Source organism: Topomyia yanbarensis, chromosome 2, assembly GCF_030247195.1.
Source record: "Topomyia yanbarensis strain Yona2022 chromosome 2, ASM3024719v1, whole genome shotgun sequence".
NCBI lineage: Eukaryota > Metazoa > Arthropoda > Insecta > Diptera > Culicidae > Topomyia > Topomyia yanbarensis.
This window is the reverse complement of record NC_080671.1, coordinates 423,313,637-423,335,211: the sequence shown is the minus strand read 5'-3', so window position 1 is coordinate 423,335,211 and position 21,575 is coordinate 423,313,637. Positions and strand designations below refer to the sequence as shown.

At 39.3% G+C, this 21,575-nt stretch overlaps 1 protein-coding gene across 1 annotated transcript in view; it reads right to left on the bottom strand.

Moving 5' to 3' along the window:
• Positions 1–4,700: 4,700 nt before the first annotated feature.
• LOC131685276 (1-acyl-sn-glycerol-3-phosphate acyltransferase alpha-like) overlaps positions 4,701–21,575 on the bottom strand; it is a 47,861-nt gene continuing 30,986 nt past the window's right edge. Inside the window, exons 2-3 of the mRNA XM_058968879.1 lie at positions 6,958–7,091; positions 4,701–6,805 (exon numbers count right to left, since the gene is read on the bottom strand). Coding sequence (XP_058824862.1) covers positions 6,177–6,805; positions 6,958–7,091 — 763 coding nt within the window. The 3' untranslated portion in view covers positions 4,701–6,176. The remainder of the gene's footprint in view (positions 6,806–6,957; positions 7,092–21,575) is intronic.

The following is a 21,575-nucleotide window of genomic DNA, read 5'->3' as shown; positions in this document are numbered from 1 at the left end:
ATATGCAGCCTACTCCCACTTTTCCACCGCGCCTATGGAGGAATGTCAAAACAATTTGTGTAATGGGTAGAACCCACTGGTTGGAAAAAAAAACAAAACGAAAATGGAGGAAAGACTGTTTTTCTCTCTTTCTATCTTTCATGGTCTATCTGCCACATGTGTTTGACTTTTTTCTATACAGCGTTTGATCCAGGCTCGAACTTCTGCTTCTGGAAGATATGGGGGATAAGTTGTTCCAGTGCGCTTGCTGTTTGATCCATTTGAGCATTTGGTCATGTAAATGATATTTGCCGTTCTTTAATCGAACGGTTTTTGGTTCGATTGGAAGTTGATTTCACTCACCGACGAACAGAAGCATGGTTTTGGGAATATTTTATTTTTGAAATTACTTCCCTTCCTACACTAAACTTAAAAGTAATTCATCGCAGTTTCGTATCATTTTATGGCTCAAAGATTTAGTTAACTTTAATTTGTTTGTGCCAAATCTCCGAAGCCGACAAGCTTTTTCTTGAGCTTACAAAGTGCACCATATCATATTTGTTTTGATTTGGACTTCATTGCTTTAGTTTAATAGAAATGTCAAGCATAAACGGCATTATAAAGGCATCACTGACTACCGCTTACGGCTTACAACTACAGGGTTTTTAGGCTCTAAAGTATAGCTTCATATACCCATATACGGTCTATTTTAATGCTTAATGCTTGTAATGCTTATAAACATTCGAAAAGCTTGTATAAAACTTATAAACATGTGTAAAGCTGCTATGCAGCTTATAAACATTTGTAAAGCCCATATAAAGCTTATAAACATCGGACAGCTCTTATATAGTCAATATGCTGCTTACTTTAGTGCTTACTGGTTTGCTGGGTACTCATGCCTGAGTTGGAGGAGATAAGTATTGTAAATCTATCAAAAAAAAATTTGAATTTTCGTCAGAATTTAGTGCAATCGTGATTGTAAGGTGCATTCTAGAGTCTATGTATTAGTAAAAACAAGTTTTAGAATTATTTCATCTCTTTGTTTCGAAATGCACATCGTTTGATATACAAATTCAACGATCGACAAAAGGTTTGTTTTCAAAATATAATAGGAGTCATTTAAAGCACTGAGAACTGACATACAAGTAAAGTTTTCAACTTGTGTAAAAAATAAAACTGTCGCTTTGAAATGACAACAGCAAGTAGCAACTTGCCACTGGCTGGCGCTTCAATCGGCCAGCAATCGCTATACGGGACTTGTGTGCAAACTTGGATACAATGGTGACTCACGCATGCGAACCTGTATACGATGGTAATTTTCAACGTATTTTCATTTAAATGTTTACACAGGTTTTTCGGGAAAGATTGTTCCAGCTTATATGTCTGTTCTCTGTGTTTAAAGTGCTGCCTTTGGAAACGGTTGCCAAATTCTAGTGTTGAAATCATCGTAAAGGGAGTGTTGCCGTTTTGACTGCTTTTCACTCTGCGTCTCTTTCACTATTCTCTTTGGTTGGGATATCCAAACCAGGTGCGCTACTGTCATGTTTTTTGCGGTTGAGTTTGACTGAATTGACAGCAGTTATTCCTCTACCCAGTCAAACTACCCACTGAGACGTCCAAAGACTTGTTTCAAAATCGTTCAACACGGGTCCAACGATGGACGTTTGTTGAACGGTTATTTGGACGTTGTTCAAATTGGTCCAACGAACGTCCTTCTTTGGCCGATTTTGAAACCAACCGTTCTTAGAGGGTAGTCCGGAACCGGTTTCGGACTTCCAGTATGAAATCCAGCTCAAATGCATGAACCGATAGAGTCGGAATCGGTTGTTTTCTTTGAGCAAGATTCCATACTGAATCCATTCAGGATTTCGAACCGGTTCCGGAATGGATTTAACGGATAGTTGGGATAAGTTGGTTTGGCGGCGCTAGTGTTTATAGTATATTCATTCAAATGTTTACACACGTTTTGTAAATATTTTTGTTCGATCTTGGATGTCTGTTCTCTGTGCTTTTGCAATTCCACTGTAGAACAGTGATTAAATCCGTGACCTCGTTCGATGAATTATCTATTGAAGGATACAATCGCTGAAAGGAAGGGCTATTTCGCAGTGAACTGCATCAAAAATGTTTTTACTGTGGGGAGAAAGTTTATCAAGATGCGTTTAAGAGGGTCAGAAATATTTAGTGCTGTAAAAATACGGTCCATCAGAGAAATTTATTAAGCAAGCGCTGGTTTCTTTCTCTGGTTGAGATATGGGAACACTTGGGGTTTTCGATGTTCCTGGAAGTGCTGGGAACTCCTTTTCTGAGCTCAGGTTACTGAGACCGGAAGCGACTTGCTTAGGTTTTGCACTAGTACTTCCTTAAGTGATTATTTTAGACGAAACTTGGGAGAGGAAATGTTCCTCCTTTTTCTATTGCTTCTAGGCACAGCAGATGTTCCCTCCTGAGGTTCACCACAGTCGCCTTCGTCAGTAACTATCTTAAGCATTTCTGCAAAAGATCGCTTAGATCGTCCCTGAAGAGAACGCTCGAGACTCTCCTCGCACTGTTTGTACGCGGGACATACCGGAAGATCATGTGGGTTTTCCCCACAGTTGAGACACTTTTCGCTATCCCTTCCACAGGAATCATCCGCATGATTCCCTCCGAATTTCCCACAACGAGCCTTATTGCTACAATTGTTTGCAATTAGTACAGTTCATGACCCGCGGCTCAAAGGAGCGAACAGGTAGACGAACCTTGTCAAAGAGGAGGTAGTTGGGTAGAGAAGAGCCGGCGAAGGTCACCCAATAATCGTCTGAATTGACGGGTGTTTTCTTGCCGTCAGCAGAGACTGATGCTGAATGCAAACGCCCAGTTAAACTCATTCCGGAACCGGTTCGGATTTCTGAATGGAGTCATTATGGATTCCAAATCAAATGCAACAACCGATTCCGACTCATAATCGGTTGTTGCATTTGATTTGGTATCCATAATGACTCCATTCAGGATTCCGAATCAAATTCCGAATGGTTTGACCGGGCGTTTGCACTCCAGTATCTTCACTGGCTTAAGCATGGGGTCTTTGAAACAGCCAGTCCCATGTTTTAGCATGTCCTCGCAACTCAGACTCGAATCGGAGACAACCCCGCAGATTTCAACCTGTTAGCTGAAATATACACTCTGTACCCCTTAGTAAAGCCAGCAATATCATTTGCCTGATTTAAACTGTTTTCCCCCACCCGAAGCTTATCAGGGCGAATTTTCGATATTTCTATCACGGCCGAATACCGGTCTGTCAGAACTCGAGAAATCTGCAATAGATACAAACACTTTTTGTCTTTATCTTTTGTAGCCGAGCTTGGATGTTATACTTTGAGCCGGGAAGGCGATTGTGTTTCGACGTCCATCTCATCTTGAGATGAACCGCCATCAGGGGAAGTCATTTTTGCACGGGCCTATTGCCCAGTGCACGTTAGTAGGAGAACCAAGACGGGAAAATGTAAAATAATCCTTAACTTGTGTATATAACGGTATCCAGACGGCTTACTAGAAGAACACTGCTTCACTGGTCACTGGCCGATTAACGGTACTGAGAAACAGAAACACAAAAGAAGGGAAACATACTGAAACCTCAACGAGGCGGAGGTTGTACAAGATAACCTTGAACGCGTATTAGCACTATTCTTTGTCACTATACACTGCTCGGACTGGCAACAAAAAAACTTGTGTATCGACCGAGCACTCGAAAACGAACGATCTTGGCTATAGACACCGCATTACTTCTTCAGCCGCCCATTCCGGGAAAGACACATTGTGGAGCCGCTTCTTACACGAAGAACAGATGTTACATTTCCCTCTTCCCTGTCGTATACGATCAACTCACCGCAATTGGTACCGATATTCACTAATGGCGATTTCGCTTGAACCTGAAACTGAGTCAGGTTCTAACCCCAACTGCTGTCAGTTCATACATTTTGACAGCAGTTGGGGTTAGGAACTGACTCAGTTTCGCTTCAAACGAAAACCACATAAGGCTGCTCGTGTTTAAACTAGCGCCACGGAATAGGAATTCTGTATCAGACGTTGTGATCATCTACAATTATGAGCAGAAAAAATAAAATTATAGAACACAATTCAAATTAATTTAATTTTAAAATATTTTGAATCTAGATGAAACAATTTATTTCGAGACTAGAGCGTTGGAATTTTACTTTGTGCAATAAAGTTCTCCTATGGCGAAGACATTATCAGTGACAGTAGCAGCGATACAAAAGACAAAGCTCAGCTCAGCGATGACAAAAAAGCGAAAAGTATCGAAATTTCTAATGGCCGTCAATACAGCTCCGGAAGTGAGGGTAAAAACGGCCAAGTAGCTGGGCTCTGGTGCAGCTCGGCACCACGTCGAGTTTATAGGATGATGTTGATTCTGAAGCACTCGAGCTGATTGAATTATATAATGATCTTGTATTTCACCGACTCGTCTTGAGATCGCTTCAAACTATAGAAGATGAAGCGACAAAGACGGCATAGGGAGTTTCTGAGGATGGGAAAAAGAGAGAGGAACCAAATGAGACCGAATGATTTGCGGACAATTTCTTGATATAGCAAACGGAATCACAGGTTTAGACTGAATGGTAAATTAAATCAAGGTGAAAATCGATTTCTTAACATTCTTGGACTGGTGATGATAGATTTTCATGTGGATGTGATATTACAAAAGAATCACCGATGCAACGTAATGTGTACAAGGAATGCTATTTCAATACAAGGTTATAATACAGTATAGTGAAACTGTTATACAAATATTTTACAGGTTTACATACATATATGACACTTTCCTCCTCGTAAATATCATGATTTCTTGAATACAATATCTTAAATTATAATATCTTCATTACAACTGAATTGCATACTTATGAGTCACGGGTAGTTGCGATTGGCTGCTAATTGTTCACCAGAAAGACGACTGAATTTTATGTTGGCATCTCTTTTACCAAGAAAATAACATTCAATTCAAATTCAGAACAAAAATATAAATCAAAATTTTACAATAAACTGTTTCTCCTGGTCTCATATAAATTAATATCAATAATTCGACGTAAGAGTTTTCAACACATACTTTAAGGATGAGTATTTGATAGTAACGACTTTGTTTCCTTTGACTAAGCTGCTTGTTTATCGGCTTTCGTTGAAGTCTCGTTTTAGTGTTACTTTTACACTATCGCCAGCTGTTTTCTTTATTTTTAAAAAAATGGATGTAGTTTACACGGTTCTTCTATTGAAATCTTGCATTATTTCATCACAGCTGCTACAATATTACTCTCCCACTGTTATTCCAAAAAATCTTTCGATCTAGATGATGCTTTCTGACACTCACAGAGAATTCAAGTCAATTAAAAATGTCTCCTGGTTGAAGACAGTAGGTTTGTTCCAGTACACAACTTGCTCCTAGCAAGAGCAAACAACAGCTTGCCCCTGTTTACTACCAAAAGAAAAAATAGAAATATCAAACAACAGGAACAACTTTCTCGCTATTTACTCCGATGTACAACCAGGTTATCCTTAAACTGCAACAAACCTAGTTGTTATCCATGGATCTCATGCCACTCATTTATCATTTGAGTGATGTACAGTTTCGTACGTCTTAAGCTACTAAAGAGAGTAAAGGGTATTTCACATATTGGTTTTTCTAACCATGTTCAAGGGAACAACCTACCATCCGATCGAACTTAATTTCATACTAGTTAAATTCGCATATCTGACGATTTAAAATCATACATTACGTTAACTTTGTGAATTTGTGAATGCTGGAAACACAGTTTCACAAACGATTAAAGCTGTACACATGGCTGACCTACGCGGTTAAGTTATTAATATTGAATTGCAGATAAATGAGACAGTAGTGCAATGACCGATCTTTTAAATGGCACATATCCACATTAAGATTTCACCCGTATATTTCAAAATGCTAACCTTACCGTTCGTTTCCACAAGCGTGCATATAAATGTGTTATTTAATAGTTTAAAAACTTTACAAAACATTCGGATTAAATATTTACTAATTATAAAATTGCATGTAACAAGCGCTGTAGCTGTCCTAGGCTATCTAGCTAGTCTTCTGTTATGGAGGAATACTGTGTTCCTCTCTCAGAGGGAACGTTCACTCAAAAAAATATAATATCACACAAACGACTTCTAAACATTCAGACGTATTAATCCTTCCTCCGATGGACACCGCTCTGCCTGGTTGGCGAATTGTTGTTGGCCATAGGCAGTTTAGGCCTGATGAAGTCATCGATACAACGCAGTCTCAGCTTGGAACTTCTCAACGATCCATTGCCATTGGCGCTGTATCGGCTTTCGACCTCCTTCGTGGTAGCGTTGTACGTTTCAAGCATCACCTTTCGAATCCTATCCACTAGCGCTGGTATGTCATCGGCGGTTAGACCCTTGGTTTCGATCGGTTCCAGTGCGGTTACGATCACGTGACCATTGTTAAGAATTTTAGCTCTGTCGTCCAAAAATGTATTGTACGAACTATACACCACCGGCATAATTGGTAACTGGGCTCGAACGGCCACGTGGAATGCACCCTTTTTAAATTCATGAATCTCGTTGGTATTTCTCCGGGTACCCTCCGGGAATACCCACAATTTGACGCGTTTCTCCTTCAGCATGTCGGTACAGTCGTTCATAGTCGCGTGAGCTTTGTCCGAGTTTTTACGATCGATAAAGATTAATCCACCAAGCCAAGCACCTATACCGAATGGGCCGCTATAGAGCAGTTCCTTTTTGGCTATTACCGTGCACTTGTCCATAACGTGCCAAAAGTCGAACATGCCTGTTGAAGGGAGAGAGAAACGTTCGATTGCAGTCTTTGTGCTATATATTGCTCTTATCTTTCTAGTTCTTAAATAATGTTAATATGACATTTTTTAATTCAAACAAGTTGCGCCAATTGGTTGGTTCTCCCGCATGAATTTATTTACTTACCTAAAATGTCCAACGAACTCTGATGGTTAGCCACGATGACGTAAGCTTCATCTCGTGAGAGGATGTCCGCCCCTCTCAGTTCCCATTTGATGCCGAGCAGTGTAGATAGAGGTTTGCAGAATGATCCAGCCCACCTGCAATTTAGTAGAATTGAAGATAGCATTAATAGAGCGCCTTTCACAAGGCATATTTTCGCTGAAGCTGAATATTTTCGGTTTAAAAATTCGGAACCAATTTCAGTGCACATCAGCACCAAATTTCACCGTGAATAAATTATATGAATCAGCTAACGGGATCGTTTATCAAAGTGTAACTCAACGATTGTTTTGGAAATTGAACCACGGTATTTGTTTGTTTATAATGCAACAAGCTGAAAAAAACTGTATGATCGCTTGTTTGTCGCCGTTCTACCGGTGGCCGGTGGCAAATCAACTACATTGTTCTCGATGGAGCAGAACAATTGACATTACTGTAGATAAGCTTGGTTTGGTTTTATCTTTCCCTCTGTCTGCTTTTATTTCTTTTTTCCTTCTTTCTCTCTACATTGTAACCTAACAAAAAAAATCGTTCCTGTTTATACAACGCTCTGCCCTCGTGCTTAAATGCTCACCTGATATTAACATGCATGTTCCTGATTCCTCTAACACTCGCATTGCTCCTCATATAAAGCAATATCCACTAGATTCCGCTAGGCCATTGGTAGTGTATTTTCGTACCGGGGGGAGAAAGCAGTTAATATACTGGACCTTTTTCAAGACCTGACTTCTCAGGTCACACGTGTTTAGGCAAACAAGATACGTGTTTCAGTGAATGACCTTGACCAGGCAAACAAGATTGGTAACTGTGAGCGCTTTAAGTTTAAAATCTACGTACCAGCAATGACCGTAGAAATTAACGGAGTTTTATCCGAACTGGGCCTGAAGTGCGAAGACGTGTCAAAACACGGGTAGGTAGTGCTTCAAGAACCCCTAACTTCAACAGGTTATGATCTTGGCCTGCTAGCAATTGCATACCGCAAACACCGAGGGGGGTGAAACTACCTAGTCTCTATCAGGTTCGCTTTGGGTGACCTTCTCTGGGTCTTCTCTTCTCAACTATATTGGGTCATACATCCACTTATTGTGGCAGTAAGAAATGGGGCGGCAAATGGTGTGGAGAGTATGAGGAGAACTCTTGCAGCAAAGATACGGAAAAGTGCATTTATTTCGAGGACCATTCGTATGTTCTTCAATCAAGCCCTGCGTACAAGCAGCGCGGGAATCAAATTAAGCGCTTCCTTAAGGAATACTCGTAGCGCTCTTACGCAGAAATGCTAAATGATCATTTGGCAATCTAATGATCAACGGGTTAACAAAAACATATTTCGTTAAACCGGGGAAATACAGGAAGAGAAGAAACCTAGACTACTTCTTAAGGGTCCCAAGGTGTCCTTCTCTCTGAGAGCGCGCCAACAGCATCTAATAAAACCAACGGAAGTGCTGCCTTAAACCCGAAGCAATTAGCTCTCGGACTTGGAAATTTGAATTCTAACAAGGAGTACCCACCACTTCTAGGGACACCAAAAACCCCAAGTGTCTCCTTTTTTCAAACAGACACTCAGTCCAGTAATGGACTAATAAAATTTTCTGATACCATGGACTTAGTTTTCGCCTCTTTCTATGTAACTGATCCTATTAAAAGCCTTCTGATACGTTTTATCTAAATAATTTAAACATTTTTGAAGCAGCTCACTCCTAAGGGACGCCTCCTTGCACAGATCGTATCCTTCGATGACTAAATCATCGAACGAGGTCCCCGATTCGATCACAGTTCTATAGTGGAGCTGCGGAAATGTCCTCCCAAAATGTCCTTTCGCATATTCATGTGTGTTCTTGGATGAACGCGCGAACCATGAGTCTGATACTTAATTTTCAGTGTATTTCATGTTTGCGAGACCGCGGGCTTTGGTGCGCGTGGATGACCGTGAACGTCTTAAGCGTTTGTATGTTAACGTGCTGAATGCTAGAAGAGTGAGATTCTCCATATTACTAATGTTTCCGGTCCTGTCGTCATGGAACGTGTTGTTTAGTGGACATGAGCGTTATTTTTTTGTCCAACTGAACTATGCTACTAAGGCCAAGGGTTCAACTTCCACGACTTTAATATAATTTGTCTGAATCGAGAAATCCCCTACGGAGAAAAACTTTTTGGGCTATAGTGCTATTATTTCAACCGAATGAACTTCCTTTAGACACCAGGCATTAAAGTTGGCGCTTGTCAAGTTCGAATCAAACGCAAAGACCTTGGAACTGCTTCCAGCTATATTCCTCCTAGAGCCTCGGTAGGGCTACGAAGGCATACGTGCGCATTTGTTTGTCGTGTGGATGTTTGTATGTATAAATTCGATTTTATAACCGTGAGTCCATTTGCATATTCACGTGTGTTCTTGGATGATCGCGCGAACCGTTAGTCTGATACTTAGTTTTCAGTGTATTTCATGTTTGCGAGACCGCGGGCTTTGGTGTGCGTGGATGACCGCTCACGTATTAAGCGTTTGTATGTTAACGTGCTGAATGCTAGAAGAGTGAGATTCTCCATATCACTAAAGTTCCCGGTGCTGTCGTCATGGAACGTGTTGTTTAGTGGACATGAGTGTCATTTTTTAGTCCAACTGAACTATACCACTAGGGCCGAGGGTAAGGAACCTTCACACGTGACCAATTTATGATCGCACGAACATATGAGTTTGTAGGTCTGCGCTTGAGACCGCGTTTATGAGTTTGTAAGTGATAAAACGTTCACTCTATATCACTATCACTAGAGTTCCCGGTCATTTCACCATGGAGAACGTGTTGTCTAGTGAAAATGAGCGTCATTTTTTGATTGGTCCAACTGCAGGCATGAGTCTAGGCTGCTAAGACCGAGGGTAGTGACTTCCGGACGTGACCGATTCATGATCGCACGAAAGATGGGTTAATGCTTGATACAGCGTTTGTAAAGCTATAGGTGCTAAAACGTTCACTTAATTACCGGGGTGTATTAATGTTAGTGAGATCGCAGGTGTAAGTATGTGTGGATGATTGCAATTGCATGTTCGCATTTGTAATCAGGTTTGTGTTATCGCGCAGGCCTTGAGCGTTTGTACGTTTGGAAAGGGTCAGATTGTGAGTGTATATGAGAGAATATGCAATTGATTGTGTTAGTGAGCGTTAGTATGAATCTAACTAAAGATATAGTCATAAAAGGAAAAATGGCATGCCGAATGATGAAAAAAGATGCAAAGAGATTAAGTGGAAGCGTATAAATTGACTGATGTTTTTGCCTTTCTCATATAGAAAGGTTATGCAATCACTCTGAAAATCGTCAACTTAATCCCGGCTTGGACGACCGAGAATCATATGCCATTTGACTCAGTTCGTCGAGATCTGTATATGTGTGTGCGTATGTATGTTCGTATGTGTCAAAAAATATCACTCATTTTTCTCAGAGGTGGCTAGACCGATTTGCTTAAACTTAGTCTCAAATCAAAGGTACAATCTTCCCATCGGCTGCTATTGAATTTTGTGTCGATCTAAATTCCGGTTCTAGAGTTACGCGTTTAAGAGTGGGACCACACAGAAATTTTCCATATAAACTGGTACCACTATGATATCAAAAGGATGCAATACTTTTTAAAATGGATGCAAATTTAAAATATCGATATTTGCTGCAATCTCGAAAAAAATTGCCAAAGATTGACCTTTTTGAATTTTGGCACATTTTTGCCTTTCTCATATAGAAAGGTTACGCAATCACTCTGTAAATCGTCAACTTAATTCGGGCTTAATTTTTTCCGAGTGACATGAGGTTTTTGGAGTTTAACAGGGGCGTAACTAGGGGTGTACGGATGGGTTTCACCCCCTCCCCTATTTCGCTGATAACCCCCTCCTCATTTAAATCCTTCTTAGATCACCCCTCATTATACCCCCCCCCCTCAGACTACCACCCCATCCATCCTTCGTACTCCCACCCCGCACTCAACCACACCATCTTTATACCGCCATTATATCACAAGACATACCAAATTAAGCTGGGGAACGGTTCATTCGTGGGTTCTTCATCCTCCTCACACACCCACCGCCGCATATCAAAATTAGTTAGCAGGAAGACACCATTGAACTAATGCTGATTAGGCTAAATATGATATTTTATTGTGTCCGTGTCCGATTCACTCGAAAAAAAAACTCGACTCTTGATGAATTCAGTGATTCATTTGAGAAGATTGAAAAAAAATATGTATGATATATGCAAATAAGTGTGCGTGTGTTCATTGCATTTATTTTGCCATGTGATTCATGCTCCAATTGCTAGCATCTTTTTAGGATTATTGTGCTTCGTTAGTTCGGTGCTGACGGCGCCGTTGGTTAAGTGGTAAGCATTCCAGTTGGCCTGGATTCAATTCCAGCCAAGATCGTTGAGATTTTTCTGTGGTCACGTCTTCCTTCGGACAGGGCCGTCGAGAGCCGCACCGGGCCCCAGGGTTTGAAGTACTGCCGGGCCCTACCATATATGACTTCTTATTTCAATATCGATTAGAGAAATTATACGGATGCAACCGTTTCAATTAAACTATTTTTTTATAAAAATTGTTTATTTGACAAGATTCAATGCGTTAGCTTAACAGAGTCGTCAGTATTTTAAACATGTAATAGATGGAAAAAATAAAAATCAACAAAGGAATATTTGTAGCTGGCCATCAGAATGGCTTACGTCCGACTTGCCATTGCAATTGGAATCCTTTTTTGCGGCGTTGCCATACAGTCCATATTCCCATCGTTCATGCTCCCTTGACGCACGTTAATGCTACCATCGTTAATGCTGCCCAGAATCTGAGCATAGAAAAATTGACATCCCTGCGTGAGCTTGAAAGAGAAACAAGATTCAATTCATGCCCGCCGCGATGAATCGAATGTTTGGTTTGTTTCCCTCGTCCTTCGATTTTTCGGTACAACGCATTCATGTTCGCATATGTTCGGTTTCAGGAGCAAACTGAATCTTGTTTCTATGATAGCTCTGAGAGGGATTATCAAGCAAAAGTGCACCAGATATAGATTACGCAGTTCAGTTATGCTCGAAAATGTAAAAGAACTTCTGCCTTCAAACTGTCCACATAATAACAAATAAATGCTTTGGTTGGTGAATGAAATATTTCCTCTGCACTCAACCATTCGATTCTTCATAAAATTTCAGTTAGTTTGGAAGTGAATGAATGAGAAAAGCGTTGAAACTGAATATTGTTTCAGCAAATTTATCAGAAATAAGCAACTAAATGTGCAATTTCGCACCACTGATGCTGCCTTGTTGCTTGTTGTTGGTACATACTGTTGATTTTGAGGTACTGGATTCAGCTATTGCAGTTGTCACTATGACCTGAACGAATTTTCTTTATTGGTTTCTGAACATGGTAAAATCGGTTTTGGAATCAGTTGTTACACTTGCGCTAACATTCAGAGAAAAAAACATTAGGAAGGCGATGACTGGGATCCAAGAGCGAAGTCTGCTGTTAAAAAGACTGAGACAGATATTTGTGAGAGAAAGGGTCTCAACTTTTGGCGAATACTAATGGGTAGAATTAGTATCTAGTAAAATTCCCATATTTTTCTTCATCAAATGTGTACACTGGAACCTCCATTTACGAACCAAGACAAGGGTTCGTAAATTGAATTAGTTCGTAAAAAAAGTGTTCGTTTTTTGGGATTTAGATTGTAAAAAAAGTTCGCTTTACATTCTTACTAAAACGCATTGGTTGAGCGACATTATCGATAACCCTAACAATATTGATATTTCCGAAACGGGCTTGGCAAGTACATGATGAAAATGGATATTTGGTACCTTTTTGAAATCCAGGATGGAGACGTCCGATTGAACAATAATCTCGATAACCCTAAAAATTTGGGAATTTTTGAAACGGGCTTGACGAGTAGATGATAGAAATGGTAGCTTGGAGCTATTTCGAACAATTTCTGTATAAACTATGAGGGTATTTTTAGGCGGGTTTGACGAATAAATGAGCGATGCCCTTTTGGAGGCCTTCTGGTTGATAAAATTTTCTATAATCATATCATCCGCGTCACAAATCACTATATCTATATCTATTCTATGATTATTTTATTTCGAAAATGTCAATATTTTAGGTTATACAGATATCTTAACTGGAATTCGCCATCTTAGTTTTCAAAATGGCTTCATACATTGATTTTCGTCATCTACTCGTCAATCCTTCCCGATCAATCTAGGATAATCCCAGTTGGGAGTTTCTCTTGACTGCCTTGGGTTAGTGGTAGATTAGTTTGAGGTCTGACGTTGATGATATAAATCGGCTAGGCTCTGCACTGCCACCATACTCGATACTTTCCATCTTTATATGTGGTAGTAGCGATATCTTGGTCAGGCGGGAGGAGTCTTGCTTGTTATTGTTGAAAAATGCGGATATTGGTTTCAATTCCTGATTCCATCAAGCCACTTCCCGGGATGGAAATTTGCTTGATGGTTGTTTGCGAAATATTTGAAGCCTATCTGGTTGCGGTCTTTTGAAGGAAAATCTATGTCTGAACTGTTAACCAGTCCGTATTTGTTTTGTTCACTGGTTTAGTCATGTGTAAAAATATCAATTATCTATTAGATAAATCGTCCAGCTCACACCTTTGCAGGGGTATGAGGTGAGACCATCATCATCCCATTCCGAAAATATCAAACTTTTATTAGTAACAGTTATCTATATGTTAAATTGTGTACAACTTCATACTGTACTGTGCGTATTCAACCATTTTTTTGAACACTTTTAAAAAAACTTGCGATAAATGAAACAAGAATGGTTCAATTGCACTGTTAAATGAATCTAATAGGGTTACGTTCACGTACTTCAGAAAACCATTGGAACGACTGGAACGTAGTTGATTGTGGTACATTTGCAGTGCCAACAGAAACAATAAAAAAAGATGGAGATGGCTTTTGGTCACGGTTTTAGCAAATATTATTTTATTTTGTCTCTCGGCGATAGACAAAATAAAATAATATTTGCTAAAATCGTGACCAAAAGCCATCTCCATCTGTTGAAAACAAAGTGGTCGTTCTTCCAGTTAGCGAGAAACAATAAACTTCAACAATTATATTAAAATAAATTAAATTCAGTTAAAAACGCGGGCCCCCAAAACAGACCCGGGCCCCAGGGTAGTTACCCCCCCCCCCCTGACCCCCCCCCCCCCCTCTCGACGGGCCTGCCTTCGGATGGGAAGTAAAGCCGTCGGTCCCCGGTCCATGAGTTGATGGATCGATATCTAGTCCGGATAGTGGGTCACCTCTCTGGCGTCGGTAAAGAAAGAAGTAGAATCCAACTTCTATACTTACTAACAAATATCCTCCTCTTGTGATAATTGTGGAGTGCGCAGCAAAAGCAAGTAACCATTCCTTCCCTTTCCGTCCGCGATCTACGTTCGGGCCTGGCCGACGCCGGTATTGATCTATAAACACTTCAGGATTACCAAGAGTTGCACATTGAAAGATGTTTCGCCACTCCCAAGCATAATTATCAACTTATTCATTGTGCAACTTCAGCTAGTCCAAATCGATAACGGATTTACCAGCCATGGGTGGTCACACAAGCTCAAGCAAGCTTAAGGGGGACGTATTAGACCCGTTTACCCTATATTCAATACGTCGCTGAACAGACATCCATTATAAATTCATTGTCCATTATAAACAATCAAACTGTTTCTTGGATGCTAGGAAAAGAATAGACGCAGTAATTAAAATGAGGAGCTATAATGGTCATGTAAACAGTTATCTTCGAGTCAAATGTAAGAAGCCTATTGATCCTACAAAGAACACCAAACTTTCTAGCAGTTTTTTCCGGATTGTATAGTTCACGTGCTCATTATAACTCAGTTTTACGTCCAATGTGTCCCCACGATATATGAAAGTTGCAACTCGTTCACCCATCTCTTCATGAATTTCAACTGTTGCAGAACTTTCATTTCTCTATCGCATCATTCATATATCTGGTCTTGGAAATGTTTAATCTGAGTGTTTTTTACTTTAACTTTGTCAGTTTAAGGGTCATTAGCCTGATGCACTCATCGAAACTATGACGGATGATAAACAAAACTGTGTCATCGGCAAACAGATGAAGTTCCGCATTCTACAATTTTTTTGACATTACGTAATGTATACGATAAACAAAGGAGGTCCTAGTACACTACCCTGTGGAACACCGAGGTTAATTTCGGCTTTCGATGATGTAGAGTTATTATACCTTGTAACAACAAAAACTCCTAAAACAACTTTTCCATGCTCAATGGCCTGCTTCCATTTCAACAATACTGAATTAAACGTTATTTCTTATGAACTATTTTTCCGGAACCCTGATTATTCACACAACGTTAAACCAGCATAACCCATCAATTGTTCTTTAACGACCGTCTCTATAATATTCTCGTAGATCGGCAGCATATTTATCGGTCTCTGAGCCTCTGCTTATGACGAATTTAGTGCTTTTGGAACTGAAATTACGACCGTCTTCTTCTACGCTTGCGGAAAAACACCTTGCCGGAGTGACTCATTAATAACTGTTAAAAATTTGTCAGCAATTATGTCAAACGCATCCACCAGCTCCCGCTAAGTAACATTATCCGTCCCCGAACAATTTTCAAGATCCGAAACAATTTCCTTAAGTTTAAGCATATTACATAGGATCGAAAGTTAATTGAGCTAGTGCCGTTGTCAAAGCGAAACTAATAACTTTAGCTTTTCTCTCCACTGAAGCTATATTTTTAGCGTGTTGACAGGACTGCAGCCTATAGCTTAGGGGATCTCGGTTCGTCCCGCGAGACAAAATTTGCAAATCCGGACGAAGTGGCAACTGTCTGCCAAATAAACACCGGTCCTCAGGAGGAGGACTAAATGTTGCGCCTGTTTGTCTCGAAGTGTGTATCGTCAGATCCTCTACTTTGTGTAGTCCAATGTATCTTGCTTATAACAATGCATGTTAAGTCGTCAGTGATGCAATTAAAACTTTGTAGTTGCTTCTCAGTTTTGCACCACCCGGAGGGAACTTGGCCTTAATCCCACTGCTCTGTCATCGATGTTACGTGGTATTTGTTATGGAATATCATTTGTTTGAGGGCCATTCATAAATGTCTCGCAGAAAATATTCTAAAATACATTTCCCCTCCAAGCATAATGCAATTTTTTTTTTGGATTTGTTATCCCTGCTCCATTAGTACGTCTTAAATTAATTTTTAGTTTTGATCTCGGTAATTCATGTTACGTTTATCTTTACAGCAGCTAATCCAATGAAAAATAGGATTGACAGGATTTCAGCGCACGTTTAGCATCTTTATGTTTATTATACATACTAGGAATACAAAATGCTGTGATACGATGACCCGAAGATTAGAGAAGCTAAACCCCCGACATTTTCACCATTCCCCCTTTCCTTCCACTGATATTATATCTTCCAAAAGTATTCTGAAATGTAAATATAATTTGATATAATATTTAAGGGAAATTTTTCCGTTCGGTGACACACTACAGTTATGATTGGATGGTAGGATACTTGTTAATTTTTCGTTTTTAACGAATTAGGCAGCCGACTACCCAGAGTATGAAATTTGACGGTGGTCGGCTATTTTCTTCCGTGTTCCTTATCACCTATTTTGTAAGATGATTCACAGTGCTATCTTTGAAAATAAACCACCTTGGTTATGCAACTAATTTCTGCAATCTTATTTTATTGCAAATAATTAAGTAGTCTTCATTTTATTATATTCAGAATTGCACATAATTTGTCACATGTAATTTTAAATGTTCTTTGATTTGATGGCATTGTAAGGGAACACGTATCCGCCGGTTGATGCCAATCAAGCTGACATTTCTTTAAACTGATCAAACTAATTTCATTGTTTGTTTTGTGCTTCTTTGACCAACTAGGATACGAATCCACTGGGCATTTATTGTGCGTGGGGAATAGGCATGATCTTGTCTGAGTGAAATGTTGACTTTTGAGTCATGTATAAAGGTTAAGAATTGACAGTTCGCCAGAAGAATCAGAAGCTAGTTACCAATTTTCAGCAGTCATATCAGCACGAAAAACATATATTTTATTGTCATTGCCTTACTTTTAGTTCAAGAAATTAATTAAATTAAATCATTTAAATTAATTGTACTTATTGTATTAAATACTTTCGTATGCTTTGAAGTAGTGCATGCACTAAACTATTGATTGTCACGTTAACCATATTTTTTATTTCTTTTTTTCGAAACCAGGTGGAACAGATATAGTTAAGTTAGTCCTGGTACGGGTCAGGTGGATAGTTTGGGTAATGGCTGAGCTGGTCCATGCGGACTACATGCACTCCATTGGCAAAGAAAATGGATGAGCGGGGGAGGGTTTGAAAGGTTAGTCGATCGTAGTGTCAAGTGGTCGGTGTTAAGTCAGACCGGACCAAGTCGCAAAACATCAAAAAATGAGTTAATGATAGCAGTGGATAAAGAATTTCTTCATCTACATTCCACTTTTACCTGATTTGAAATATGAAACAATAAACAAGAATTATGGTAAAAATTATTTTCCAATTATAATGTAAAGGATGCTGCGATTCAAACTTTAAACGCGTTTTTCTCGAAATCAATGCACTGTCACTTAGTCAGGTCTGACCTAACACCGACCAAGTCATCTAGTAAGTCAATCTGTCAATTATTCGTATGGTAACGTGTTTGTCACGGGTCCTAGCGCGAATGTGACTTCATGTGTATACATAAATTCGATTTTGCAACCGTGTGGGCATTTGCATATTTGTGGGTGTTTTAGAATGATCGCGCGACCCGTGAATATGGTACTTAATTTTTGGTGTGCGTCGCTCGTATACGTAATTTTTTTATTGGTCCAACTGAAAGCATGAATCTAGGCTGTTAAGAACGACCATTAACCATATTTATTCACGAGTATTAAAATATTCTAGCTTGATTATTGACGTAAAAGATGACATGTCAGTTTTATTAGCTCTCCTTAGCACCAATTTGGTTCTAGTAATTAGTAATTAACGTCATCGGTTGTATATTCGACATACAAAGCTAGTCGTTTCAGGTATTTCGGAAGGGCTTATTGTACACCGTTCAATATGCACCTCAGTTAGCTTAACGACGCGCGTGAATAATGAGAATATAAGAATCGACCCCTTGTTCAATTATTTGCGGAGAAAGAAAGCAATATACAATTGTCATTTTATTTGCTATATAAACACAGACTAACAGACACAACGCTCGAAACAACACTTGGTCTGCTTTAACGGTCATTTTAAATACACACCTAGAAAAAATCGTGTAAATTTACGTCTCCCGACCCTGACATATACGAGCATCAAAAATGACTTGCTTTTACGTTTGATTTTAATTTTACATGACGTTGAATTTCGTAAATCACGTAATTTTACTCCACATATAGCGTTTGTTATGAATGGCAGTAAGTGTAATTTTATGTCATTGAGGATGTAAAATATATGTTTCATGTAAAATTAAACGGAGCACGGCTATATTTCGTCATTTCGTGAATTACAGTTTGTTAAATTATGTCATGCTTGCAATTACGTCAACGATAAAATTCGTATTTTTTGGTGTGTATATATTTAGTAGTTGGGGCTGTTGCCGCATTTGCGATGATGGCGCCATTGACATATGAACAATCATGTGGGAGATAGACCGTTAGTGAAAAATTGTTCCCAAGCCTGAGGGTAACACTCTAGCGAATTACTGTTTGGGGTCGTGTATAAAAGGTGGAGCTAGTTAGTACTCTGGGAAAATAGCGGATCGATAATTTTAGAGGAATTTCCTAATACTGATAGTATGAGATGTAAACTCTAAAGTCTATATACGATAAATAATGCTTGTATTACGAAATCTTCCATTGCATAGGTATTTCGAAAAATGTTTCGAGCCACTAAAAGTCATTCATTTTATTGTATAGTTTTTGGAATGTCGTGCTTCGCCGAGATGAAGGAGTAAGAAATAATAAAATCGTTCACCTGCCGTTTGATTCAATTAAATATAAGCAAAACTCCCGACTGTCGGCAGTCTGGAGCTCAAGTTGCTTTTTTCAATTCGATCATTTCCAAATTCATTCAACAAACGATCAATCTATCATAAATTCTCGGTAGCCGGCTGCCCAGAGCAATAAACACATGATAACACTTCTGAGAGTGGCATAAATCGTCTCACTTATCAAGGTGAATCCAGGTTTGTGTAACTCTTTATCCCATCCTACTAACAAAAACTCCTTCCCGTGTCAAACTTGGAAATGCAGAAGAATACACAATCTGCATAACAACGTTTGTTACACGGTTTTCTTTCCCGGTGACTGTAAGGACGTGGCCGGCGCCGTTATTGACATTTCAACTTATAAAACTCTCGAAACGTGCACATTGAGAATGAATAGCTACTCTCAGGCCCCATTCGTTAATTCTCTGTGCAATTTCGCTTGCTCTGGTCAATCACGGAATAACAACTACGAATGAAAGAGTATGAAATCTAGGATACACTATAGGTATATTTAGTACAAACTCTTCCTCTCTGTGAGGCACGTGAAGAATCAGAGAATCTCTAGGTCAATAGCAAAAAACAAACAAATAAAAAAAACTACATCTCCCCAAAACTGTTCCATGACCATCATTTTGCAATAATTAATGCAATACTTACGCTTACTATTCTTTCTACTTTTTTTTGCTGCAATCCAATCAAAAACAAAATTTACATATTTCGTTTGCGGAGCCAATAATACTTCGCATGCCAGCTCCCTTTATTTGGAATCATTGCAATTAGTCGTGGAACATTTTTGTTTATGCGTGTCCACATTAATCTTATCGCAACAATATCAATCTAACGCGCATGCAAATGGTTCACTGGTTCGCGTACTTGTCAAATGGAACGTAAATAGCAAACATTTATCGAATGCAAGAGTACTTTGCGCCGTCGCACTTGTACAATTTTGTTCCAACCTACATACATGGAACCAGTGACAGGATGACCGGTAATAGCACATAATGGACGAGTTTATGTGACTGCACTCAAGTATGTAGTTCACTAATTTAATATTCCGCCTGTGTACATCCCGTATCAACATCGTAAAGCAGACGGTTGTGATTTGTTCTACGCGCGCTCAGACCGTCCATGGTAGACCTGTGCGCCGCTGCGCCACGCCGCCGCCGCCGGTAATTTTTAACGTACGCCGACGCCGAACGGTAGATCGGCGGCGCGCCGCCGATGCATTTTTCCCGCGCCGACAATTCGCGAACTCTAAAATTGTTGACTCATAATTTTATCCACAATTTGTCTATGGACCGAATATACGACGTTAACTGATTGATGATTTATCACATCTTGATCATTATTTGGTATTAGTGGTCGTCAATTGGATTACAAAATTAAAATAATCTTGATATTTTCTCGAAAACCATTACACGACACTTGTTATATAATTCAAAGATCCATTCTTGCTTCGTCAACTGGTTATGATTGTGAGCATATAAGTTTCAATTCACCATTCGTGTGCGTGAAATGGTCCACAAATTAAAAAAAAAACTTCCACTTTTAAGATATATGTGCCTGAAATTTACGATTACAGGTATACTTCGATAGTACGTACACCTTCGCTTCGTTTAGTGTACGTTCTATCGAAACGTACGTACTATCGAATCACAAAAATAAATTTCAAAATATTACTTTTTATGTTTAATATTGCATGAAAACTTACAAAAATAAGATTTATCACTGAATTAATCCCCATATTAGTGATAAACTGTTCAATCACTGTGTACTTGGTTTTAGAAGAACGGTTTGCTACAACCAGAATGGTTGAAAATGGCATGTAAAAGCATTTCCTCGGACTTATTCAGTTCCTTGACTACGTACGATTTGTCTGAATTTTGCATAAAATATTCTGAATTTGTAATAAAAACCGAAAGGAATAAGATGCCTCTGAATATCGTAGAATATTGGAGAGTTATTGATAAATTCTTTGAATTTGGTAGCATTTCCGCGAGCGCGATGCCATTAACAACATAGGGGAGACCGGGGCTAGTTGGCGGTGTTTTCAGTTTTCATTTTTTACCGCTTTGATTTTGGTAGATCTTGCAAAATAGAACACGTTGTATGAAAGGGCAGACTGTTGGCAGCATCTCTGAATTTTATGAAAATGTTTCATACGTTGTCTTTATTTCTAGAGAAAAAAAAAATATGTGACACGGAAAAGCCGCCAACTTACCCCAGCCTCGGGGTAAGTTGGCGGTATGTGTGGGGTAAAATGGCGGAATGCCCAAAAAATAAGCAATCAAATGGAAATTCGATTACATCAGTGGTCCCTATGAAATGTGCCGATTGTCTTTTCAATAAAAACTGTATATTATTCGACATTTTTCATTATATTTCAGTCTCAATACCCTGTCATTTTCACTTCGACGCGTACTCCATATTCAAAAGCAAATTTTCGAAATTCTTCAGGCAATTGGTCGAAATAATTGCATAGACGAGAGACACAAGAAAAAGTTTCTCTTACTTTGGAGTGAATTCGAGAAATGAAAATATTTGATGACTATTTTTGCACTGTAAATAGT